The sequence below is a fragment of the Falco punctatus genome (assembly GCF_963210335.1).
Source record: "Falco punctatus genome assembly, chromosome: 4".
Lineage (NCBI taxonomy): Eukaryota > Metazoa > Chordata > Aves > Falconiformes > Falconidae > Falco > Falco punctatus.
In genome coordinates this window covers 43,302,606-43,325,660 of record NC_137583.1, presented here as the reverse complement: position 1 = coordinate 43,325,660, position 23,055 = coordinate 43,302,606, and the positions used below count along the sequence as shown (strand labels likewise).

Below are 23,055 nucleotides of genomic sequence, written 5' to 3'. Positions count from 1 at the left end.
GGATGGATGATTCACTCACGTAAGAGAATCTTCCACATGGGCCATTTGCTGGTGCCATGCAGTAGGCAGCCAGTCAAAACTTGCTCCAAGAAGCATATGAAAGCTTCAAAACACAGACAAGTCAGGAAAATGCTATTAGTGGCAACACACACTGATGGGTGGTGTCACAAGGCAAAACCCTGGAGTGGATGAAGAAAGGAAGATACAGAAAAAAAACTATCAAGCATCAGTCCTGTTAATAATCTGACTTAATCTGCAATCCCACCTCTTACCCTCTACCTCTCGTGCTTATACTCAAGAACTAGGCTCAAAACCACTTGCAGAAACACAGTGCTATCTGAATTGCTGTAGTACTTGCATCATAGTTTTAGATGGGCAAGTGCCACTTCTACCAAGCTTTTCTCTTAAGGTACAATTCATTATGTCCAACACAAACACCACTTAAAAGAATTAAATAACCACCATGGCAGGAGATATTATTTCAGTTAAACCCAAAACAGTTTAGTAAGCAACTAATTATTCCATAAATGCAAATAAATTCATATATTTTATTTCAGAAACCAAACTGATTGATCTTCTACAATCATTTAGGTTAAGTTAAACTGAGGTTACACACAGTGACGCCTGATAGTCTGCAAAAAGTTAAACACAAACTAAACTACTTCAAATGTGAAAGACTTCTATAGCACTCAGGGCCACTGATACATACAGTTTTTAATATAGCAAATGTGCATTAGGTCTCTTATGCATAGTTCATACTCTGAAATACCAGTTAGGATAGGAAACAATAATCAATGGACTTGTGACCACAAGAGTGAGGCAAAGCCACCTGTTAAAGTGATTGGAACTTGGTTTTGGAACAGTTACTGAAGTCACTGGTATAAAAGTGCTTACACCAATACACTGTTTCCCTTATAGCACTGGAAAAATTTGTACCCACCCAAGACATTCTATACCCACAAAAGATTTGCACTTCAAGGGAGTAGAAATCTTCCATCCCCACCAAAATAGCTGACAAAGCCAACAAGGTCTACTGTGGCTATCATAGGAAAAGCTGTCCTGATTCAGCAAGATTGCCTGCCTAAAGGTTCTGCAGAACAGCACTCATGGATTCATGTCCTTACACTGAAGTGTTTGTTTGCAAATGATTTTAATGTATTTTCTCTCCCAATACAGCTGCAGAGGAAGGATATTAAGTGTGCCACAGGAAGGTAGTTTAGACAGGAGGGAAAGGTGAGTCTAAATCATTCAAAATACTCTAAGTGGGAAACCACTGACCAAGAATAAGTATTCTAATTGGGAAACTCCTTCAGGAAATAGCTGCAAAGGTGAACAGAATTAATCATGGCAACAGGAAATTACACTCAAAAAGGTTCTAGATATGCCTTTGTTACTACTTTAGGACCCTCAACTTGTGATAGAGGTTCGTTACAAATATTTCCTTTCCAGTAGTCATGATTCTGCTTCAACATAACTTTCTACTTAAGACTCAGTAAGTTATTACTGTAAAGATGTACCTTCCCAGTTCCTTGGAGAAGATCTTGTTTCCATAATCACAATGTTTCATAATGCTGTGTTTCTTTCATAAAATATGTATCAACAGTTATACTTTTGCCACGTTTCACGTAACAGCAGCAAAATTTCATGCCAAAACCTAAACAGCTTCTCAGCTTTTATTTAAAGGAACTTTTTCTTCAGCAATTGATGTAAATAGTTCTCTTAAATTAGAGAAAACTTTCCTGCCCTCTTAGTTCCACGTGAACGACAGCCTGAACTGTAAGATCTCTTAAGATTAAATCCATTTGCATTGTATTACTGGCCATCATAAAATACATTTCAATAATGCAGCATTTGAAATACTTTGTGTTCTGTGCTTGGTTTCTTATACTTGGTATCAGATAAAAGCTTCAAAACACTTTTTCTCTGGATTTGCATGTGCATACTGCAGAATTCTCAGTTTCCTGGAATACATAGTTAAGTATGTGGTTGTTTCAATAAACTACCATGTTGCACCAAACCCATTATCTCCCCTGTCATCTTATAAAAAAAATAATAATTAGGAGATGAAGTCACTTGTTATGAACACAAGCACACTCAAGAGAAGATCGATTCTGTAAGAGTAACACTGTCATCTTTTCAACCAAACCTTCTCCATGCAAGTCAAGTCAAATAAGGAAATATATTCCCATCATACAACATACATTTGTCTTTTGAAAAGCTTGACCATTCAATAATGACAAATTCAATACAAATACATTTATGATTTCTGTTCCCTAAACTCAGGACTTGGGAAGCTGAGCTCTGATTTAGTCCTGAGGCAGAACATCTGCTTTTTAAGCAGGGCATGTGAATCACTGAATCAGATTTGAAAAGAAATGCTGAGTTTTGTGAAATTACTGGCAGCCAGCAGTAATAAGATTGCACCTTTTTGTATAATACAGAAAAATTATGTACTTTCAAGCAGTACAAGATTCAACTTTAAAATTACTCAATCCAAAAGGAGAAAAGTTTACCATCTAGAAAGAAAACTCTGCAGAGAAGCCAATTTGTGAAACAGACAATAAGGAGACAACAAAGCAAAAAGCTCATTGATTTAGAATCGTTCCTTTAACCCCAGTTCCAAGCTAATGTTTTAGGAGTAGCTGTGGCCTTTTTGTGTCTTGCTAACTTTAAGGTAAACAAAGCAGTGCACAGTATTCCAGTTATTGTTACAAACTGGCAAAAAAATTATCACATCCAAATTAAAGGAGGAACTATGCACAACTGACAGGTGTGTTGCAGAAAAACTGAGTATGCGAAAAAGATTTAAATTAACTCAATTTGTAAAGGAAGGCAAAGTATCAATACACTTTCAGTGTATTTGGGGAAACAGTCACGGATGTATTGCTCACAATGTACCTGGAATACATACCCAGTATTACTTGTTTCTCTAGGGGGAAATTTTTCCCATAAGCTTCACCCTGGAGTTTGCATATTCAGAAACATATCACAGTAGTCTTTCAACTGCTTATGCAAGTTACAGTTTGGCTTTTGCAGAAACAAATCACAAAGCAAAAACTGCTTCTTAACAAATGCTAATCGTACCTGGAACTTTGTCAACAGATGCAAAAACAGAGCGCTGCACTGTAGGATCACTACTACCACGTCGTGAATGATCATAAAATCTAAATGGAAGGTGCTGGGCTGTAGCTGTAGAGCTGTGTCCAAAACCCATAACTTCAGTTGAAGGCTGAACAGGAAGATCCAGGAGAGCTATGTTTAATCACAATTGATAATTTTTGTTACTCAAAAATACGTAAAAGAGCAAGCAGGTGAAAATAAAATTGATAGTTTGCTCAGGATCTTAAACTAAACCAGATTGATTTACATAACTGTCCTGCATTTACCTCTTAATTATGGTTACAATTGCATCAGAAAAGAAGATAGAGAACATTTCTGGCAACCTTTTCTACCACTGCTGTCTGCCCCACATTCACACTAAGGAAGCCTCAGAATACAGTGGAAGAGAAAAAGAAAGGATTACAATAAGCTCAAAGTCATTCATTAGTTAACAACTGAACACTGCAGAAAGCCATTTAAAAAGATAATTTGCTTTAAACTGGCAAAAAAAAACCCCATCAATAAAAAGGCCTTTGCATTACCATTACCTAAAACTTTAATACTGAAAGGCCTGTATTAATCTCAAACTTGCTTTAACATGAAGCAAGCCATAAAAGAAGAAATACCTATTTTGTAAACTCAAAGCATAAAAGTTTTTACTTGGCTTCTTACAGAACCATAAGACACTAAAATAATCTTAACCCATCTATAATTTTCTGGCCAACTCAATTTTAATACCAGCTATGATACTTTTTCACAAGTCTGACTGGTTCATTATTGTTCTTGGACAATCCAAGTAACTGTGATAGCTGCTGTCCTTTTTCATTTGCCCACCTCTTTTCCTCTCTATATTTCAATTTTCTTCTCCATGCTCCCCAATTCACTCAGTTTACTAGTAAGCTTCAATCTATTCTTCACTCACTTGAATATTTAAGTAATATTTTAATCACTTTTTGATAGTTACTCAAATTAACACTTTCCTTCATCTCTGCACATGCATTTCCTCCAAACAGAAATATTTCTGCTGGTACTCCACTTAACATTTTGGATTGTCCATCATCACCACATCTAAGCATTAAACATCATCATCAACACCATGAGGGTACCATTCAACTCAGGACTTGGGTAAGCTGAGCTCCAATTTAGTCCTGAGGCAGGAGAACAACTGCTTTTTAAGCAGGGCATTTGAATTTTGAATTGCTGAATTACATTTGAAGAGAAATGCTGAATTTTGTGAAATGATTGGCAGCTAGCGGTAACAAGACATGATTCTTTTTCATCCTTTCTTTGATGTGTCTATCATTAAATATGAAAAAACATATTTGACTCCAACAAAAATCCATTGCTTGGAAACTAGACACTGGTTTACAGTTTTCTGTGGCACATCACTACTTAGATTTTTCTAACATATCCTTATGTTACAGAATGTCTTGCTATATCATACAAGTCTTGTTAGAATCATGGAAAAAGTAACTGTTCACCTGCTATTCTCTGCATTTTCATACGCCGAGCTTGGATACGGCCTTTTGCAAGACGTTGTTTTGCAATAATGCAGCGAATGTGATCAGAAAAAATAAATGTAGCTTGAAGGATGGGGAAGGGCTTAGAATGAGGACTTGAGGCAGGCTTGTGAATTATTATGTTCAGAGCTCTACTGTCATCCTCTACTCCCGTCACTTGCATATCCTAAAAAGAAACAGAAGGTAAGTAGCTAATGAAAAAAGTTAGCATTTTCGAACTACAGATTAAACATCAACATGAAAAGAAAACCCTATGAATCCTCCACTACAGCTCCTGAACAACCAGCTTCTGTGTTTAAAAAAATGCACATCAAACACAATCTTTGATATAGCTCTTCAGAAATTAGTACTCGTAGAGATTAAGTCAGTTTTAAATTCAATTAAGATATTTGAGCATAGTGATTTTTCAGGACATACAAACAGTGCTGACTAAGGCAAGAAGAGAGACATAAAAATGAGAGAATCTTCTTAAAGCTTTTAAAATCAATTAGGTAAGCACACATCATTTTTAAGTTACAACATGTTATCTTCCTTACCCATAAGGAAAGTGCTTGGGACTTAATACTAATTGTATATGATTTCAGTGTTCAAATGAACACAGGCCAATATATACCGGGGAAGTTACCTCATTTTCAAGTGTGCCTCTAGTTAGCTATGTTAACTTCAGGAAACCAGAAATAATTTAAAAAGCAGGAACTAGAAAAAAAGACTAGTAACAGAAGAAACAAGTAAGCATGGTACAGAGCTTAAATATATAAGCTAATATTGGTATTACTATTTATCCAGCATAAATGTAGAGTTTTAGCTGAGAAAAAGTAACCACCCAGATTAAAATTTCTCTTACCTGCAAAAGACCTGCAAATTTAACGACACCCCATCCAAGTCTGGCAACATCTGGCTCAACCAAACTCATCTGGTAAATATCCACAGCCAGGAATCTTTGAACTTGACCCCCATCTTTTGTTATGACTGTACAAGCAATTAGATCGCTGTTATCTGAAGGAAGAAAGGAAAAAAGTTACATAGCTACTGAAGTTAAGGATTCTGGATTTTGGTTGTTTCGTGTAACAAAATATTAATATATAAAAGTGTAATCATTTTTACAACACTTGTTTAAAGTTATTCAAGGGGTTTTCTTTAAAATATATTTTACATTTCCCTATCATTTATAATTACATAGAAAGGGCAGAATAATAACAGTGATTCAGGTATCTTACAAGTTAGGCATAAGATGTGTACTATATGCACCTTGCTTTCTCTTACCACCTTCATTACCTTTTAGTATAAAAAGTCATTTCATTTCAGGGGTGAAATTGCAACAGTGCTGATTTTTCTCACTAAGTGGACATCTCAAAGAGTCTTGTCGGAAGTCCACAGATAAGAGTCCTACACCACTGCAGGTAATTACATCCACCTCATTATAAACTTAGGCTCCATTCTGACACAAGTTACACACAGGTCTAAAACCTGACTATTCTGACTGTTGGAAGCCTTTCCACTTCAAGACTCCATGGACTCGCCAGGTAAACTCTATCAAGTTTTTGCCAATATTTGTTACGTGAGGTGACATTTGTTTCCTTTACCCACCCATTTTATGAATATATGAATAAACATATCCACACTCAACCACTATTCTAGGACCCCTCAAACAAGCCTCAAAGTACAGATCTAAGGTAGTAAATAAAAAAAACCAAAAACATTCCCTGATCTTCCTGTATGTCCTCACGGCACCTGTTCTAGTTCAAACCCATCATTCTTGAAAATTGACTAAGTCACCTTCTTTACACCAGCTGAGGTCTACTGAGTACCCTATAACTGACACCGACACCTCCTAGCAGACCTTTGCTTATCTTACAAATTTATACTTTCATTCACATACTTAATACACACAGGTTTTTCCTCTCTGTCATCTAGTACAATTTGTAGCAAGTAAAAGATTCTGTGACCACACACGCTGTCCTACTGGTTTATCATCTTTGCCATTCTAGATGGTACTCCACAATTAGATGGATTTAGCCAGCTAAGTTGCAGCATTTTAACTATTTCCTGCAAAAGTTTTGTTTAGGTTTTGTTTAGTTGTGGTTGTTTTTGTTTTTTTTTAGGGTAGAAACCATACTATGTGAAAGCACAGAGTTCTATATTTTGCTTCTATCATAGCCATTCTCCTTAGGGCTCTCATTCCTTAGCATTGCTAAGGCATTGATAGACAGCATCTGGAGTTACTTGTTCAAACAGCCTTTCCTAAAATGAGGGTTCAATGCTATAGGAATCAATTGCTGTTAATTGCTGCTTTTCCCCTCCTCCTATTCCACATATACATACTACTTTTAAGGATGCTATATTTTCAGACATGTGTCTACATACTGAAATCTTTGATAAAAAACCTAAACCTAAAAAAATTAGCTAAATGGACAGGAATGAGGCTCCAGGTTATACAAAATAGTAAAACTTAAATTTACTTGTCCAAACATCTAAACAAGTAGTTAACACTGTATTTCATGCTAGAAACATATGTGGGATAGATACAAGTTACAAGTGGAAGCATACAGCTCTTTGCAGTGGCAGGTCATACAACCAGGGACAACATCCACAAATTACAGTTTGGGAGGTGGAAGAAATTCTTTTGTGCACAATACGGCACAGCAGGTTAGCCAAAAAACTTGTGGAATTTCTATCACCACAGGTTTTCAAGTTTAAAAAACCCCAAAACAAACATTCCTTCCAAAACCAGCCTCCTCTTCCCCCCAAAAAAACCCACATACCACAACCAAGAGGTCCTTTCCAGCTAACCTGAAAGACCACAACAAAAACTGACACGAAAATTAATTAAAAAACAAACAAACAAAAAAAAAACCCGAACAGAAAGCTCAGTACTTCAAATAATAGTTTAAAGAATACCTGGGAGGCAGGAAGATTTTAATTCATACATAAATAGTACACCATACTTAAACAGTACAAATGGATAAGAAATTTAATACAGGGCCAGGTCTAATAGACAAAACCTACAAATGGCAGCAGTTCCATGGTGAAAATAATTGATAAAAATACACAACTGGTAGCTCTTTCCTACTAGGACAAAGTTTTTAATCAAGAACTAACATTTTTCTAGAAATACACTTTGGTTCAAACAGAACTGGCTTCAGAGGAAGTCATGTGTAATGCACAGGATACATGCAATGATTTTTTTTCCAAGCCACAGAACCAGAACAAAACAAAATTCCTATGAATATAGCCATTAACTGAGAAGGAATTAATTCTCAAACAGTTGGTATGACTAAACAAGGATGGGCTTACTATATGGCCAGTCTTTATACTGCATACAATTTTATAGCAGATACCTTTTTTGAAGCAGCTTTAACAACAAGCATGTTAGTGTTACCAAGCCCTGAAGGCTTTCAGCAACGCGTTTTGAACAGGACTCTAGAACATGTCTCATTTCTTAACTTGGGACTCTGTATTTATTTATTGCATTTTTCATTCTCTAATCCAATTAGTCCATCCATCAACATATTTGGTTGATATAAATTCCTGGAACAGCCCTATTCTTCTCAAGACCTGAAATAACTGGATTTGGACCTCTCTAAACATACAATATGTGAGGTTGCTGAATTTTGTAAATAATCTATCATGAGATTCTTAACATATAGGCCACAACAACGGAGTTGTGAAATTCTCAAATACTTGTTTTTTCCAGTATTTATACAGTTTTTAGTGCAACAAGAAGACTTAAATACTTTGAATTACTGCTGTACAAATTCTACTGTCTGACTACAAAAACCTAGTACTTAAAGAACTCAAAGGACAGAAGTTGTTTTCCAGAGCACAGTTTTCATTTTAGATCTCAAAAAAAATTAAAGCACTACTGTAGAACTTTATCAAAGAACAGAAAGGAAAATTACTCATTTATTAGGCAACTGTTACAGGAATCTTTTGAGTTTATACAAGTGAATGTACCCCCTTTACATGACTGTTTTTAGTTAACAGCTGCTGAAGGGTTGTAGGCTACAGTCATCCTTTATGACAAAAACAGAAGAGAATGCGGTTAAACGTGTTTCCAGTGAACTGATCTGAAAATACTTACAGCCATGCTACGTAACAGATATGCAACCACATAGACGAAAATTTCAAGCCCTGTAAACTTCAGTACTATTGAAATTTGATCTGGGGATTAAAGTGAACCACAGATTGAATGGCTCACTGATGCAACACTGCTAAACAAAATGTTTTTGACAACCTATGTTTTGGCCATGTTGTTGAACAGTTTAAAATGTTTTTTTTTCTGTTACTCTTCACAATAAACAGCCCTCTTTCAGAGAGGCTCAGAATTACTTTCTCACTATGTTTGCCAGCTCTTTTGTCCAGTAGAAAAGTCAGAATTCCCGTGTGCATACTGGTCCCTCCTCTTGGTCAGGACAGGATGCCACCACCCTTCTCAAGCAGGGTAGACTCTTTCCATGAGGAACAGCAGAAAAGAGCAGTAACAGCTGCTAGGAGTAACTTGAAATCTCTGTGCTTGCAAGAAATGCTAACTACTTTCAAAGAAGAAGTCTTCTTTAATGCATTTCTCAACACCCATTTCAGATAAAGAAATGGGTCTCAAAGGCAGTTTTAATACTGAAGACTTTTTATAAAAGAAAAAGACTACGTTAAGATTTACTGCATAAAAAGAAAGATTCAGGAAAAAGGCAGTGAGGTTTAAGATGACTTTGGAAAGAGGGAAAAAATATGAGTTGAGAAGGCAAGACAAATTGAGGAGAAACCCAGGGCACACATTGCAGAATGTAAACCAAAGGACAAGTCATGTTAAAGATCATTTGAGTTGCAGGTTTTATTACCTCCCCACAGTGAAAATCTCTTACTAAGCTACAGAAGGAAGCTTTCATTTACCTAGGCTGTTTATGTCCAAATTAAATGCTACTTATGCAAATAAACTGAATTAAGTTTCATTTTCTTGGCTATACTGTACTGTATATGTTCACTGAACAGACCTGCAAAGTAACTGGATAAGGACTCAAATAGTAAGTTATATTCCTTGGAAGATATTTACTAGAAGAAAAATGCATATGCCCTACAATAAAGCCTCTTATTAAGAGGCTTATGAAAACCTGTTTGTAGAGACTAAAGAAGATGAAGCCAGTGGTATCCAATAACAAGACAAGAAGTGCTGAGCACAAATTGAAACACAGGGAACTCCACAAAAACGTTGTGGTGGGAGAAACCCAACAAAAAACCCACTTTTTTTTTTTTATTGTGAAAGTGGTCAAACACTGCAACAGGTTGCCAGCAATGCTGCAAAATCTCCACTGCTGACAACATGCAAAACCTGACTGATGAGAGCCCTAGGCAACTTGCTCTAGCTGACCCTGTTTTGAGCAGAGGGGCTAGACTAGATGACCTCCTGAGGTTCCTTCCAATATGCATTCTACAATAAAATTTCCTCAGATCTTATTAAAAAAAGCCAACAACCCACAATGCTGACTATGATGGCCTTTATAAAAGCTGTATATTTGATGGAGACAGAGTGAACAAGGTGACTTAACTATAACATTTCTTTGTTCATAGTGTAATTTTTTTTTTTTTTACTTTTTACAGTTTTAGCAAAGAAATAGAAGTTTCAAAAGGTATTACTATTTACCTCTTAACTATAACATTTAAAACATTGTCACTAACAGGATCAGCAGCCTGAAACCAAGCACGGAGGCTGTTAATTTGAAGCTGCTATTAAGCTTCACTGAAACAGTGAGCTACTGAACAAGATTAGAGAAGCCACCTACAGAAGAAACCTACAAACTCACATGCAGCCTAAGGCAGGCAGTTATCACATAATACGCAAGTCCTTCAAAACTATTTACAGTAAAAAACAATATTGACAAGTAACAGTATATATCATTCTTGTAGCAGCATACCCAGCAGCATGGAATGAATCTTCTGTGGAACACCTGACTCATTTCTAAATGTACAGTCACATACAGTGCTGACAACCTTGCAACTACACTTGAAGGTTTACCATGAACATCAAAATATTAAAATGCTTCTCTACATGAATATTTAACCTTTCTCATCAAGTTTCCACAGAACACCAGCATTGTATTCAGAAAAAAAGCCATTTTGATAAGATGAGTTTTGCAGGTTTTTTCAAAATCAAAACAGCTGTGGAAATAATTACTGGATCTTGTTAACCTCTACTCCTTCTTGACACTGTACATATATGAATGAGCACAACCACTGGAGGCATCTCAGTGTTCAGAAAAAAAATTAAAAAGCATTGTAATGTGGATAGAGGAAGATCTGTTAAATCAAAAATATCTCCAAAGTGATAACTAAAAAAGGCACACAATTATAATTTTGGGGGGTCACATTTTGCCAACTGCTAAGTCTCCTCCCAAGATATGGTACTTATGCAATAGTGTGTATCCCATATGCTTTATGCCAAAATGCTGATATTCTCTGGTCTCTCTTCGGCAATGAAGAGACATGAACTGGAAACTATGTCCTCATGCTATCATACACACTATGTCACTGTACTACCCCAATTCAGGTAGTTTAAATAACAATAGCAGTAATAAGCAGTATAGAAAGTGTTACCAATCAAAATACATAAACTGATGCACACATCAATGTGGAACTTCACTTAAAGGCCCCCATGAATGCAGAGTATCTGCCAGAAGCCTTAAAAATATTAGAACTAAAAAAAAAAAAAAAAAAATCACAAACCAACTCTGGATGACTCTGAGCAAAGAACACAGTGTTGTAGGTGGGAAGAAGCAATGGAGGAAAAAAGGTAAATGTCCCAAGGAAAAGGCTAAAAAAACCCCCACCAAAACAACAGAACATAACAGGGAAAAAACAGCTAACACCAACCCCATAGTCATGCATACTCAGCAAGCCACTTACTAAAAAGAAACAGGATCAGATCCAAATATCTGTATCTGTGCTATACAGTATTATTTTAGCCATTTACTGACAAGAAAATCTCCTCCCAAAGAAACACCTGAAACATGACCATATTTTGTGGGCACAGATACCAGTGCCATTTCTTCAGAACACTACTAATGCCTGTCGACTTGACATGAAGATGGTATAAGTCTATGCCTTTCTAGCTAACCAGGAAAGAAAAGTCTTTTGAAGCCAACATATGAAACTCCATGTCAGGCACTGATTGTTCAAAACATATTCTGACTCAAAGACAGGAGTCTGACCCAACAGGAGGGCTTTTTACAGCCCTTTTCATTTTATTTCAGTTTTTGGAAACAGGCTAGAAGTCTGTTCAAAATTTTGAGATCCCAGACTGACTGGCTCTCTCTTCAGATAAAGGCTGTTTTCACCAATAGCGGGGTAAGCAATAAGGTTAACTGAACTTCTGTAACTCTGCCAGCTGTGGAAAAAAAATGTTTACTAATAAATGCTGGAATATATGGAAAGACCCAAGCTTTGAAAAATCCATGGCTGTAATTACATGTTGTGGTCCCAAAATCAAGACTAAAACCGTCTGTGAAAAGATCAGAAAGCAGTGAATACATTAATGCACAGAACTGCCATCATTATGTGGATACTCTGTATTTAAACTTAAATATGTAACAGCACACATAAGGAATAGTACAACTGTAATACTCTTGAAGAGTGTAACACTTCTTACTACAATGTACTGTTTATAAAGTCTGTTATCTGCATTAGAGGTTTACTAAACAGTATCTCAGGAGGCAACTGGATCTACCAAAATATCTCTGCAAAAGGTTCAGGTTTAACACTGATGTAACCTGTAACAGCTCCCATCTGTCCAAAGAATACAAACACATACACTATCTGTGCATTCAGACATTTTGAAAGTCCTACATCAATCCTTCTGTCTTCTGACTTATGTCAGAAAAAACTGGTTTGGTAGTTAACCCCTGGCTGGTAAAAAAAGCACTGATCTTAATTCTTAATTAAAAAAAAAAATCAGCTCAAGTTAACTACTAAATTTCTAAAAGACATTTAGAAATGTCTAAAGTGGGGGGGTGGGGGGGTTGGGAATAAATATCTTTTCAAACATTCCAGTAACACACAATGAGCAGCAGGGATGCATGTACTTAATTTTGAGTGACATGTCCCCTTCCAGGAGAAGCACTTTAGAGAGGTTTTTTTTTTTCTGTACAGATAAACTCAGTTGCTGAAGTCTACACTAACGAGAATTTGGTTTTCTACTCCAAAGAAGGATGGATCTGCTGTCCCAAATTCTGTGTATAATAAATTGTAATTGCTATTTTCAGCAAGTTCTTGGTTTTGTAATCAAAAAGCTACCAGCATATGGTAATATGCTTGATTCAAATTGCATTACAAAAAAATTAAAGTGAGTGTAGCCTGACAGATTCTTACCTACAAGATGGTTTCTAAGCACTATTCCACATTTTTGAGTCTTTCTGCTTTTCTACTGCAGTTGTAAGCCTTCTTGAATGCTTTTTAACACATCAAGTGATAAACAATGTAGTTAAGATTTGATATTGTTACTATAATAATTTTGAAAACAATAAAATATTCATTGTAGAACAGTCTGCTGATTTAAAAGACAAGCTAGAAATCACTAGCTAGAAATCCATGAGCTCTTCTAAAAAAAGAGCACTGGGAAAATACAATTTAGCAAAGGTGTTGGGAGGACTATCAAGCAATAAAATAGCTTACTTCATATGAAACTGTCATGCAGGCATCTGTGCTGCCTTCCATTAAGAAAGCAGAAAAGCACAAGTAAGTAGCCTGACTCAAAGAAAAAGCACCTCCAGTCCTTTAAATGAATCAAAGCTAAATAAGGATTCAGTCAATCCTGGTGTTGTTCTTTACTTGAAATACCACCATTTACTTTCTCAAACAGCTTAATGTTGACAAGGAGAATTCTAATAATCTTATCTAAAACACACATTTTTTAAACTTAAATTTTATTTTTAACTTGAATTTATGCTTGTTAAGAGTGGAAAGGATAAAGCCTTCTGAAAATTGAGTTATCAGATAAACTATTAAAAAAAGACTTTCTTATAAGGGTCCCTAGAGGTCCAGAACACTGGTTCCACAGGTAGGGCAATGGAACATGTTTTTCTTCCCTAGTTATATTTGCATATGTGCAAACACATATCAATGTATACACATATTAACAAATGGCAGCTTCATGCATATACATACAAGTACCACGTGACAAGCAGTTCAGTACCATTGTTGCCTTCGTTCACATTGGTCAGTATAAACATGTATTTTAAGTTAATGATGGTACCACTGAGGACTATATATGCCTTAAAGCAGCAAATGAGTTTAAATCTAATAGGGTGATGTTCTAAATCAACAGTACAATTTTAATTTAATACAACTTCTTTAGTAAAACCTCACCTTTTATAGTAGGTATTACATCTTTATATTTTAGAACACTTCATTCAAATTGAAGCAGGTAATTTTCATGCTAGTAGGTCTGGGGGGTTTTTTACAACTTTTCTCTATACAGGCTCTTTTAATCGTTTATATCTAGCATCCCACACTGGAAGCAGGAAACAACTTTGGATACCATTACACATAAAGGGCATGAACTACTTCTGTAGCAATTAATCTGGCATTATGGACATGTAATAAAAATCACAAACAATTATACAATACAGAGGGAAGTATTAATAATCTATGGTCTAAACTACATGTTCCAAGAAAAGGATACCTTGTGTTCTGTGTAAAAGCAACTGCCTTCGGAAAGTCATGAATAAAAAGACACCTGCAATGAACTGCACAATACCAGTGGCAGAGCCCACTAAATTCTATAATAAGAGTGATCAGCATTTCTCTAGACTAACAGATAAGCAAGGAAGAAAATGTACACCTTTTGTCTTTTTGCAGGGTTGGGAGGAAGAATAAATAATACTTAGAAACAGTATTTCAATCAGATCTACCTTTTGTTAGGTATATTCTTAAATTAACTTCATAATCACATTTCCAGTTAATCTAAGAAAAACAGGTTTTTTCCACTAGAAGCTGATTCATTATTTCATCTCACCCTCTGAAAAAGAGCCAACATTACAATAAATACCTAAATGATTTGAATAGGAAACTGAGTTGATTCTGTATTACCAATCCTTTAGCAAGTCAACAGTAACTATACATTTTGGACATTAACTGTCAGGTAAAAAAAAGATAACTGCATAATGTAATTAACAACATCTTGTGCTTTCTCTTTGGGAAAGACCAAAAGTGATGAGTTTGCATTAAGCTCATTCCATGTAATTCACCAAACCAAAACAATACCAATAGAACAGGACAGAATACTTCTTAAAATGTGTTCTTCAAGTTGCATTTTCCCTGTATATTTTCTTAAATCTTTTAAATAATACAGAAATTCAACAAATGGGAATTGTGATGACTCAACTGTCAAGTCTTCCACACCATCAAATGTGTAGCTACCAAAAATGCAAACACTGGACTGATATCTTGGCATCTTCTCACCTCCTGTAGCCTAAAATTTACATTTACTTAGTAAAATGTTTGTCCATACCCTATAGCTTGTACAATTTTACAAGTTCAGTTAACAGCAATAGCATTCTCTCCACATTTACAGATAAATGAGTTTATTCTCATTCTAAGCTGCATGGCTTGGGCTTTATGGCAGAGGGAGTATCCTCTGACATTTTCAGTATTTCAAGCAAATATATTTTCAAACAATTAATGATTTTTAGTAATTATAAAATATAAGGTATTTATTTGCTTAAGGTTTAATCTGGATGTTATCCATTAAGCAGCAGCTCTGATATCACAAAACTTCTGCTTAGCTCACTTGATTTCAGTGTTTTCCCCTTCACTCAGATAATTAATATTCTTGATTGACTTGATGCACAAAAAGGTCTCAGATACTGGACATAATCTTCTAACACCTACTAAGGCAACTAGGGTAACCGCTTTAGTTGGAGTAAGATCAACAAGCACTTACTCAGAGAATCAAAGAAAATTAACATCTAAAACATAAAGCATTTTTTCCCCTTCTTTTGTAAGAAAAATAACCTTCACAAATTAGAGCCCTAGGAAATACACTCTCTATTTTAGCAATCACATGTCCTCTAAAGCTATGAATGGTACCTGCAAGTTCTTAATAAGGTAACTGCCTGAACAAAAGTTAACTACTTATCAGCTGACACCAATATGTCAAATTCTTCTAGGTCTTGATTACAAGAAATGAATTAACGTTATTTATATTATCATGCACCTTCTTTTCAATCCTAGCCTACAAGCACACTCCTCTACATATTTTAAACCTTTAAACAAAACCCTAATGTCTCACACCAGTAAGATTCACTTAAAACACGACAAGTTATTGTTTCATAAAAATGTCAGTGCTGGAGACAGTAAAATTACAGCTTTATGATTTAGGCAAGAGTTAGTCTAAAAGCTGTACTGTTTAGTAACACGAGGTCATCTAGAGATGTATATTTTGCTGTTAAATGAACACAGGTATATTTAATTTGCAGACAAAGAGCATACTTCATGATTCTGTTCCTTCCAACTTTTGTTTCTTCAGTACAGAGAGTGCAGTAGTACTCCATGACACTGCAGAAAGAAGGACTTTGTCTTTACTTCGTAAGAAGTACTACTCAATATCAAAAGGTTATTCTATACATTACAGACTGACTCCCCTTGGGAATAGCTCAGCATCCGCTTCAGCTATAGCGGTAGACCCTTCCACACAACGACTTTAAAATGATGGAAGAGATGTGAAGAACAACTCCTCCAGGGTAGGGCAGGGGGATACGATGACAACCAAATCTCATTATTGGTAAAACAGTGCAGTGATGCTGTTGGAGTAATTATCTCCAGTCTCTTGAAATTCATGACTGCTTTAAGCGCATTTTTAATAGGTGAAAACAGAATCCTAGCATCAGTTAATTTAGAAAATTAACATACCAGGAAATGAAATAAAGGACTCCGAATCCTTTATGTGCTAATCTGTAAACCCTGGTATATTTATTCACAGTTTCTTTTAAAAAGCCAACAAAACCCACAAGTTATCCAAATACAATAGAAGACAAACTTCATAAAGTCATCCTTGGTAAAAAAAAACAACAAACAACACACCAAAAAGCCAGCAATTTGTACATGTCATAGAGTGTTTGGGAAACTGAGGGACTACTTACTCAAGTCAAGAACATCATCTGTCTTTATCAGATCTTCCTCCCTTGTGAGTGGTAACTGAGTTTCTGGCTCATCTCTTAAGTGCAGCGATAGTGAACGAAGCATAAAGAAAACTCTGATTGCCTTGAGAAATTAAAAAAAAATATTGCTGCACTCAGTACTATATATTTTAACAGAATCTTATAAATGTATATTTGTTTTTACAACCCCTGAGTTTGTTGTCATGCAGTAACATTTTAAATTGAGAAAGTAGAACTTAATTTTCAAGTAAGTTAAAAAAGGATATTGAAGAAATCGAGACATAACTACTTATTTTCAATGAAGCAGAAGCAGCAGAGCTTTTATCCCACAGGCACACTTACACAGATTGTGACTGACTGGCAAACGATTACAGGAGCTGTTCAAGCAAAAACCCCAATTTTTTCTTTTTAAACATTATTTTAAGACTGACTGCATTTACAGTACCTGTACACTACAGACAACCAATCTTCAGACGCTCTCATCTTTTGAACTTAAAACTGTAATAGCTAGCACACAGGCAGAGACCTTGTACTGGGTTTGCTTGGCAAGACTGCTATCAGGGTGCTACAGCAGTGGCTTCTGTGAAAAGATGCCAGAAGCTTCCCCCATGTCAAATGAAGCCAATGTCAGCCAGCTCCAAGATGGACCCACCGCTGGCCAAGGCTGAGCTAATCAGCAACAGAAAAAACCCCAACATATCTGTGGCAGCAGGAGAGAGGAATGTGACTACATGAGACCAACAACTCTGCAGGCACCCAGGTCATTGCAGGAGGAGCGGGAGGAGGTGCTCCAGGTGCCGGAGCAGAGATTCCCCTGCAGCCTATGATGAAGACCACAGTGAGGCAGGCTGTCCCCCTCAGACCATGGAGGTCCACGATGGAACCAATCCACACCCGCAGTCCATGGAGGACCCTACACCGGAGCAGGTGGATGCCCAAAGGAGGCTGTGACCTGTGGGAAGCCTGCACTGGAGCAGGTTTGCTGGCAGGGGTTGTGACCCTGCAGAGGACTCACGCTGGAGCAGTCTGTTCCTGAAGGGAACTGGAGCAGTGTGTGAAGAACTGCAGCCCATGGGAAGGCCTCATGCTAGAGAAGTTCATGGAGAATTCTCTCCTGTGGGAAGGACCCCACGCCAGAGCAGGGGGAAAGTGTGAGGAGGAAGGAGCAGCAGAAACAACTGTGATGAAGCAACTGTAACCCCCATTCCCCGTTTCCCTGCACTGCTCAGGGGGAGGATGCAGAGAAATCTGGAATTAAGCTCAGCCTGGGAAGAACAGAGGGGTGGGGAAGAGGAGGGTTTTTTTCTGATTTGAATGCTAACAAACAAAGCTAATTTTCCCCAAGTCGAATCTGGTTTGCCCATGACAGTAGCTCCTGAGTGATCTCCCTGCCCTTATCTCGACCCATGAGCCTTTTGTTATATTTTCTCTCCCCTGTCCAGTTGAGGAGGGGAGCGATAGAGCAGCTTTGGTGGGCACCTGGCATTTAGCCACAGTCAAGCCACTACAGGTGTCTACAAGTTTGAGATAAAACAGTGGGTATTTTTGATTTTAATTTGCTGTGTTCATCAACACTAACCACATACAATACAACATTCTTGGAGAACTTAATCTGTATTCTCAGGTCTACATAGGGGCAAAGCATTTTGAAAGCTGCACCAGTTCCGAGGAACTTCCAACAGATGCTTTGTGAAACTAATATTTTTGTTTTGATTTAGAAATTAATGACATGTTATACAAAGACTAAATAAAAGTGCCAATGAACAATTACCATTTTATTAGTCACATTTTGAGAGGCACCATTTATAATCCTCTTCCGCTACAAGAACTGTATTTTTGGTACAGCAAATGAAAAATCATTTTTTTATTACCACCAGTGTTTTGGTTTTTAAAACTCTTTCCTATGGAGTAATTTTGTGGCATACTGTAAATTAACTGCTGCCTTACAGTAAAAGCATCGAGTTCATGGAACAGCTGCAGTGCCCAGGAACTCCCAGATTGCAGGAAGTATTAGGAAAACCAAATCTAAACTGCTTTAAGGAAAAACCCTTCAGCCCTCTATTTTTAAAATCAACAGAACTGTGGCTCCCACGAACCAGAAATGTGAGTGCTTGTCCAGCTATCATACTGGTGATGCTTTCAGAAACTTCTGGCAGAACAGGAAAGAAGAGAAGGAAGTGATGTATCTGCCTCTTCCAGGAACTGACACCAGAGTAGATGAATTTCATGCGCTGTTGAAATCTAATAGGGCAATACAATTATTTGGAGCAATGAATGTCAAGGGTATCTAACAAAAATACAGTATTAATACTACCTTATGAATAAGAGTAGTCACTTTATAATGGCAGATGATCTCTCCTATTTAGGCAGACTGCATTCTAATGTATTTGTGGATTTACTGAAATTAAGTAGGATTACTATAAAGTAGTTTTACTACCAGATGCTTTAAGAAGAATTAATGGTATTGAGTTTAAAAGCTTCCAACTTCAATCAGGAAGAGTAACAACCTTGCATTTTTGGTGACCCAAAAGTCAAACACAACAGTTGGGGTTTTTTTGTTGTTTTTTTGATGGTTGTATGTTTGGGTTTTTTTGTGGGAGGTGTGTGTGGGTGTGTGTGTGTGGGGTGTTGGCTTTGGGGTTTTTTTTGTTAATACAGAGGGAAGCCATCACCCAGCCTGCTTTCACGTACTTTCCCCTCAATCCTCTTTCCCTCCTAGACAGACCACTGATTTTCCTTGCATATGTTCCCTATAAAACTAATGTCACCCATCTCCAACGTGTAATCGCATTTACTGCACAATTATCTACAGGAGTAGGAAAAAACCCTAGAACTTTAGCCTTTGCAAGAAAAAAGTAAGAACATCAGATGAAAAAGGAACTACATTGTGCTTCCTATAAGACCGATACCCCTCAGTCTGCTAGCAATAGCAATATAAATCCAAATACATGCAATTTGTGACTTCCTGTAACATTTTATTAGATCTCAATAAAACAGCAGAGCAGTTCAGTGGACTACAATTTTTTCAGCTGACTTCTGTTTTCTTGGTTAAGTAGGAACAAAAATGAATTACTATCTACATTAAAGAGCTACACATTATGATGAAGTATACTTTGCACTGACTCCTTCACTGATATATACATACCATACACAAAGAAATAGCAGTTTGCAGGGAAACCTATCAGTATCTGATTACATTCCCATGAAATAGTGTTCTCGCAGGTAGTTCAAAACCTTCTCTCAATTTCTTTGCTTGCTGTGTGCTCAAAGGTGCAGAGTTCAACACCCATACTGTTTGTTACTTCCCAAATAAGCATGTAAATGTATTTGCATTATTCTAGGCAACTGGTAAAGTAGTACCATCTTTAGGACTACAGAAATCAGAAGAAGAGATGCAACCGAAAAGCAGTAACTGGACTATCAACAATTCAAAAGAGCATCTGATTCTGGGCAGAAGGCTTGATCAAGCAGTAGCAGCTGTTTTCAGAAAGCAGCCCAAAAACTAGTAGTCATTTTCATGTTTTAATTCATAGGGGTTGCCTGTCTGGATTTAGGAGATATGCCTTTGACAACTCAAGATCTGATTTCTGAGAGTTCCTTCTAAAGTTAAGAGGAAAAGAACTGCCACTTCAAGGGACCTTCTATAGCAAAAAAAGAAGTGAGAGCCTAAAAAGCTCTGATGTCTAACAGCTAAGAACTCATGATATAATCGAAGTATGGGACTTCTTCACTTACTAGTAAAATAAAACCTGAGAACGTTTTTAGAATCATACCATGGGATGCTCAGAATTGAATCCCTACCCATTTGAAACTGTCAGAAAAAAGAAAAAGCCTCAGCAGGTTAAGTGGTAGCAGCAATGTCACAGCATACACCTGAAGTTCAGCATACTGTTATGGCAATTCAGCCTCAGAGAGGTAGCCTAGTTGGAAGAAAATAGCACTAAAACTTCTAGCACAATGTGATCAGGGGAAGGAGAACCAACAAGGAAACATTCTGGGAGCTCTTCTGATGAGAAAGATCTTTTCATCCCAAAAAATTAACAGAATATTTGTATTGATTTTTTAATTTCAACCAACAGAAGCCAAGTTATTCATTATTTAGCACATGAAAAAAACGTGGAGCAGTCAGTTTCCATTAATGTGCATTTTTAAGTATCATTCTGTTAAAGCCTCAGAGAGAATTCTAGGAAGCATTTTTGCTTTTCAAGAACAACACTTTTAAAGTCAAGTCACAATACTTTATCAAACTTAACTTGCTGTGATAACAAAAATTATGTGGCTAATTATGTGGCTTTTAATAAGTAAGGAATTGGGAAGTTTTCAGAAGATTCCCATAAATACAGGTTTTCTTCAAGAGTACTTGAATATACTTACACATACACATAAATGCAAAGCTACCTGAACAAAAGTAGTTTGCAAACAATAATGTTGTGCAGTAATATATCTTTTAACAGTTACTGACACTGCAATGCTTATAGGACACTGTCAACAGGGGCCAAGAACTGATCGTTCCAAGAGTGCTGATACTGATGTGAATAACATCATTACCACCTCTATGAATTGTGGCAGTCATAAAAATAGATATTTTGCTATTTTTCTCCTCACTCTCAAGAACACTATCATGAATTACTTTAGCAAGATGAGCACTGCTGAGCAGAACTGTATTTTTTGCTATGTCTAGAAACACAAGCAATATTAAGCCAGCCGGCCTTCCAGTGGAGATTCTACTACAGGAATATAATGAAAGAGGGACTGAAATAGCAGATCACGAAAGGAAACTGGTCATGTATTAATGAGTATCATCAAAATGTCTTTTTATGTAGATGTCTCTACAGCCTAAAAAACAAAACTCCGGCACAAAGCCATATTGACTATACACAAGAAACTGTAGACAAAGGTTTTTATACCTGGGACAGGTAAGTATTATTTCCTCTACACACAGGCCTGTCTTCATCAAGTCTTCATAACTTTATGGATGATATTTCCTATCAAGAAGCTTCAAGCTTTCAAGGAAAAACATCTGTATTTCTGGAATTTTCTTAAGCCTTTGGCATCATTCCGTCATAAATGAACCTAAGAAAAATAGTCTTACTCACTCTTCGTGTTCTTTCCACATCTCCACAAGGCAATCTTTTCACAAAATCAATACCAGTTAGTGGTGTCCCCGTTGGAGGCAGCAAGATTGAGGCATCCATCATCAAGTACTCTACATTCATGGGTTTAATCTATAAAAATATTTTAACATTGATTACTGTACAGAACAATATGCATTTGCATCTTCACTTGCAAATACAATTCACGGTTGTGAAGTTGAGGAAGGAATTGTTATAGAGTTCTGAGAATTTTTAACACCATCCATCTTAAATTTTAAGCTCTCTACATGCAATCTCTATTTTATATTTGCTCCTTGTTCCCTAACACACTGTTGAAGCTTCTATACTGAAAAAAACAGGAAAGAACTCTGAAAGATTAGAGAAGAAAAGCTATTTCAAGAGTACTAAAAACCAAGGTCTGTCAGGTTTTATTTTCAGTTTTGACTCAAATTTGTAATTACTTCAATCACAAGAAAAAGTCTCCCCTATCTTTTTCTCTTCAAGAACTCTCTAGTCTCTCATAACACATTAACTTTCACACAATTCCCTTCAGCTTTGCCACTAACAGAGTCTCTCCCTTACACGGTTGTTTATTTTGATGAATAAATGATGGATGAAATATCTATCCTTCTGTACCTTTGGGCAATTTCATCCAAGTTCTATTATATACACACACACACTGGAAAAACAAGCTTTTTTGCTAGAAAGCCAGCTGGAATGGCTAATACATACAAAAACCCTTCCCACAGCTTGTACAATATTCTGCATGGAAGAAAAATGCAGTCACATGGGCATTCCAAAATAGCCAACTGTAACTAGAAGCATTCCTGGCTACTTTGTAACAGTCAGATACTATAGAAGCAACAGACTGAAACAAGGTCCAGACTTTTCACAGTGCAGTCTTGAACTGCTGCCTTGCACACATACAAACTCAAAAACAGTCTTTAGCCAATTTTTCTGACCTCAGAACAATTAATCTTCAGCATCTACAATTAACAAATTCAATTAATGTGTAGAAAGATATAGAAATTTACATAGACAGCAGGAACAAATGAGAACACAAACCTAAAATTTGTAACAAGTAAATAACTACTTCAGATGCAATTCACATGAATGTATGCTGGTTTAAACAGCATTTTACATCATAAAGGTGAAGAATATTAAAAAAGGAAACTCAATTGCTGAAAGTGAAAATACTAA

At 36.6% G+C, this 23,055-nt stretch overlaps 1 protein-coding gene across 1 annotated transcript in view; it reads right to left on the bottom strand.

The window, feature by feature from the left end:
• Positions 1-23,055, bottom strand: part of CLEC16A (C-type lectin domain containing 16A) — an 81,584-nt gene that overhangs the window by 22,375 nt on the left and 36,154 nt on the right. Inside the window, exons 16-20 of the mRNA XM_080387019.1 lie at positions 21,859-21,987; positions 16,745-16,865; positions 5,464-5,615; positions 4,581-4,785; positions 3,085-3,252 (exon numbers count right to left, since the gene is read on the bottom strand). Of these exons, the coding sequence (XP_080243145.1) occupies positions 3,085-3,252; positions 4,581-4,785; positions 5,464-5,615; positions 16,745-16,865; positions 21,859-21,987 (775 nt within the window). The remainder of the gene's footprint in view (positions 1-3,084; positions 3,253-4,580; positions 4,786-5,463; positions 5,616-16,744; positions 16,866-21,858; positions 21,988-23,055) is intronic.